Source organism: Chenopodium quinoa, unplaced genomic scaffold (assembly GCF_001683475.1).
Source record: "Chenopodium quinoa cultivar QQ74 unplaced genomic scaffold, ASM168347v1, whole genome shotgun sequence".
NCBI lineage: Eukaryota > Viridiplantae > Streptophyta > Magnoliopsida > Caryophyllales > Amaranthaceae > Chenopodium > Chenopodium quinoa.
Window position 1 is genome coordinate 3,935,052 of NW_018745170.1, and position 4,583 is coordinate 3,939,634.

The 4,583-nt window shown below is 36.1% G+C and overlaps 1 protein-coding gene across 1 annotated transcript; it reads left to right on the forward strand.

Annotated features, from left to right (window-relative positions):
* The first annotated feature begins 957 nt into the window (after positions 1 to 957).
* On the forward strand, positions 958 to 3,793 carry LOC110710435 (protein FAR1-RELATED SEQUENCE 1-like). The gene is made up of 5 exons (XM_021888728.1): positions 958 to 1,613; positions 2,254 to 2,671; positions 2,759 to 3,379; positions 3,515 to 3,586; positions 3,677 to 3,793. The coding sequence occupies exons 1-5, from the start codon at positions 958 to 960 to the stop codon at positions 3,791 to 3,793; spliced, it is 1,884 nt and encodes a 627-aa protein (XP_021744420.1).
* Positions 3,794 to 4,583: the final 790 nt, after the last annotated feature.

Sequence of the window (4,583 nt, forward strand, 5' to 3'; positions counted from 1 at the left end):
CAAAATGGCTCTTTTGTAAATGAAGTGAACAACAAATATCCACATAAGGGGGCTATGAATGATGGCAGTTATTAGTCAGCTGCTGAGTAGGATTGTAATTGATTTAACAGACATTAGAGTTTGTCCCGAGTCCGTTAGTGCTGTAGCCGACCGTCACCGTCAAGTTCTTATGTCATTGATTTGTCTTATTTATATCCACATATCATGTTCATTATTTATCCACACTTCTTATTCATTGTTCTAGGAAGTGATTTCGCAACGAAGCTTGATGTGAGTGATTTTGGTATCTAATCAACCGGAGTGTTGGGTAAGTCGAATACAAACTAAGTTCATTTTTTATTTTGTTATCTATATAAGGATCATTGTTACATTTGAAATTAAGGATTATTGACTAGCATCATTGAACACTTGGTTTTTTTTTTTTTTTAATCATATTTATGGAGTATTCTCATTATCTGTTTATTACGGATTATTAAAATGGATGGATTCTTGAAGTAGATTTTGGTGTGAAGTATTCGAATCAGTATATAAGAAAGTGTGATAATACTCGTTCGATTAGTTGGACATTGATAGTATTGTTTTGGTTAAGTCTAACTAGAATTTGTTTGTATTTGTGTTAGAATTTTGAAGACGTCTAAACTAGACATGGAGAACTGTAATGTTTCGCCCGTAGTTGGTGGCTCCATAGATAGTGGTTTGCAAGATAAGGGGAGTGGGGTTAGGTGCAGATGCAGAGAGGAGCCTTGTCTGGAAGATGATGGAAAGCATTGTTATGAAATTGGAGATGAAATTGTACCTTATGTAGAGGGGGAATTCACTCCATCTATCTATCGTGGATAACCAAGGCCAAATGATGTAACCCGTAAGTCCCCCATCAAAACAGTTGAGACGGTTGAAACCATTGTGGCTAGTAATCATATTAGTGTAGTCACATATGTCGAGGCTCCTAAAATTGGAATGGTGTTTAAAAAATGGCAAGATATAGAAGCTTATTACAAAGAATATGCAGAACAAAAAGGATTTGGGGTATGCAGAGTGCAAGGGGTGTATTCTAAGGGTTCGAATAGAGATCGTACAACAACAACTTGGAGGTGTGAGTGTTGGGGGGGACCAGACACGAGGGCTCAGAGAGAGGCAAAGAAGAGGGCAAAATCAATGCATGTGTCTGGTGGAGTTGTTGATGGAGTAGTATGTGAGGATGAACTTAGTCGTCGAAAAAGGAGGTCGAAAATATGTGGTTGCCAAGCAATGATCTATGGTAGTGTTGATAGGGATAGTGAGTGGACTTTAAAGAAAGTCAAGTTGGAACATACCCACTTAACTTCACCAGGTAAGGTAAAGCTAGTTAAAGAGTACCGGATGAAGAATTTCACATCCAAAGTTAAGAGGAAGCTGTTGAACTATTTTAAAGAGGGTGTTCCTGTATCTCAAATTCATGGTTGTATGGTTAATGAGAGTGGTGGACCAGAGAACATTGCATTTACTGTGAAAGACCTTCAACATGAGGTCTACAAGGAACGGAGGTTACAAATGGTGGGGGGTGATTCAACCGCGATGATGGCTTATTTTGCAAAAATGCAAGTTGGAAATCAGAATTTTTATCATTCACAGAGGTTGGATAATGAAGGATGATTGAAAGATGTATTGTGGGTTGATGCAAGGAGTCGTGCTGCGTATGAAGAGTTTGGAGATGTCGTGTGTTTTGATGCTACGTATTTGACAAATGAGTATGATTTATCATTTGTCAATTTTGTAGGTGTTAACCACCATGGACAATCAATTTTGTTGGGTTGTGCTTTGGTTTCCCGCGAGGATTGCGATACATATCATTGGATTTTTAAACAATGGTTAGAATGCATGAATAATCGTGCACCATTAGAAATACTAACAGATCAAGCAGCTGCAATGCGGAAGCCACTTGAGGACTAATGCCATCAACAAGGCATCGTTGGTGCATTTGGCACATAATGAAAAAAATTCCAGAGAAGCTTGGTAAATGTAAAACGTATGTGTGTACCAATATGCATATCATTGGTAGATAGTACATTTGTATTTGATACTCGTATAATTTTCTTTTAAAAAATAATTAACAAAACCCTAATAAAGTTTAACATTCGCGTATCATTATTGGTGAGCCCAATTTTAACATATGTGTATCATTACCGGTGAAACCAATTGTTATTATAATATAAGATATACCTAGTAAGACTAGCATTGTTGATTCACTCACTGAAGTTACTTTATAATTTTCAGGTATAAGGAGTTCAAAACTGAGCCGAAGGCAACTGTATATGAAAGCTTTACTGTGCAAGAGTTTGAAAGCCGGTGGTTAGCCTTTGTAAAGGAGTATGCGTTGCACGATAATGACTGGTTGAACGGGCTTCACGAGGAACGACATATGTGGGTGCCTGCTTTTATGAAGGAATATTTTTGGGCAGGAATGAAGACAGCACAAAGAGTGGAGAATATCAGCAGCTTTTTCGATGGGTTTGTTAACCGTCACACAAAATTGTTCGAATTCCCCCATAAGTACTCCAGAGAAATGACGAAGCGGGTTCAGGATGAGAACGACGCAGATGCAAAATGCTCAAAGTACCTTAGAAGACTAGTTACAGGGTTCAATGTGGAGAAGGTTTTTCAAAAGTTGTACACTAACACAAAGTTTCAAGAGGTACAAATAGAATGTTGTAGGATGATGTATTGTTATCCTCGAGATGAAATTAGAGTGTTTGAGAATGAAATTTAATACATTCTTGAGGACCGTGTATGGATAGTCCCTGAAGGATCCAGTGAGGAAGTATTAACTAACCGTCGTCGATTCTATTGTGCAACATTTAACACGGACACTAAGGAGATATTATGTGATTGTCGTAAATTTGAAACGCATAGTATCATGTGTAAGCACATAATAAGGATCCTTGATCTGAATTTTGTGAAAGAAATTCCAAACAAGTACATTGTTAACAGATGGCGTAAAGATATACTACGAAAGCACACAAGGGTGAAGGTGTCCTACCATGATCCAAGTAAGTCAATTGAAGTTATCCGCTACAATAGGCTTATGAACGCATTTGAAGGGATATGTGATGAGGCGGCTATGGTTAATGATGAGACGGTGGAGATGGTGTTAACATCGCTTACTAGATTAAAGTCCGAAGTTACTAAGTGTATGAAGCGAAAGCTAGAGCAAACCGTAGCTATGAGTTACCCCGGAGAAGGTGCTGCTACAGTTATACCAAGTTCAGAAGATAGGGCGACTACATCATCAGTTCAGAAGCCACTTCCTCAAGCTGATCAAGCACCTGATCAACCACCTTCCGGTGCACTTTGTGACAATGGCATCGTAATGAAAGACCCATTCCCAAGAAGAGAGGTCGAGGCAAGCCTAAAGCTGGACGATATAAAACTCTAGCTGAAATTGGTTACAAAATACCTCCAAAAAAGAAGGTAAAATGTACAACTATCGTTTAATTATGCTTCCTAAATGGTAACATTTTTTTTATATGTGTCAAAGGCTAAGATAGTCGCAGCAAATTCGAAAGTCCAAGCAGATGACACTCCAACAAATGCCATAGGAAAAATTCACGTATGTCATTTAGTTGTTTATAATTTGATTAAGGTAGGAATGTTGTTTTGGTTAGATATAATATGAATATGGTCATTGATGTGTTAACAGGTTAGTGGACTTCAGCCTGACGATGTCCTACCTAGTCACTTGGATTACAATCCCGAAGATGATAGTTTCCCACATAATTCTTCTAGAGGATCTTCCAGTGTGTCGGCAACCTTCTAAAGCGTCATAACGTGCGCTGATGAACCCAAATTTGTAATAATTGTTGTTGACGTAATTTTATGGCAAAAGTTGTTATATGAACACCTTGTACGTTTTCCCATAATTTGTTAGATTTTGTATTACTTTGAAGACGATATTAGTATTGAACTTAATGTTTTGGTCAGCCTACCTTTTGCAATCATCGTTTGGTAATAAGTGGCCCAAAATCCACATTATTTTAAGCTAGGCCGAATACCGATAGAATATCACTTCTTATACTATACAATTGGATCATAAATGATTTTGAATCCATGAACAACTAATCTAGATAGGGCCATGCACAATATCTATTTTATGGACCTACCATATGTTTTCACATATAGGGCCTCAAAGTCGGTATATGTTTTTAATAATTTTTAAATGAAAATATACTACCTAATAATTGTGGTATTATTGCAAACACTAATCTTAATTTGTTAAGCTAAATTTTTTTATACTTTCAAAAATTTATATTTATTGTGTTAATATTGCAAAAACTAATCTTGATTTCCCAAAAAAAAAAAAAAAATACTAACTTTTAATTGTGTTAATATTGCAAATACTAAATTTTGATTTGTTAAGATAAATATTTTTATACTTTCGAAACTAATATATATTTATTGACAATTCTATGAATACACATATGCCTAAAAAAAGAAAATTACATTACTTCACAAATCTAAATATACTAATAATGAACTTATTAAAAATTTATTTTGAGCAATAACAATGCAAATATAAATGCAGACAAATGAGTGAAATGACCATTCAG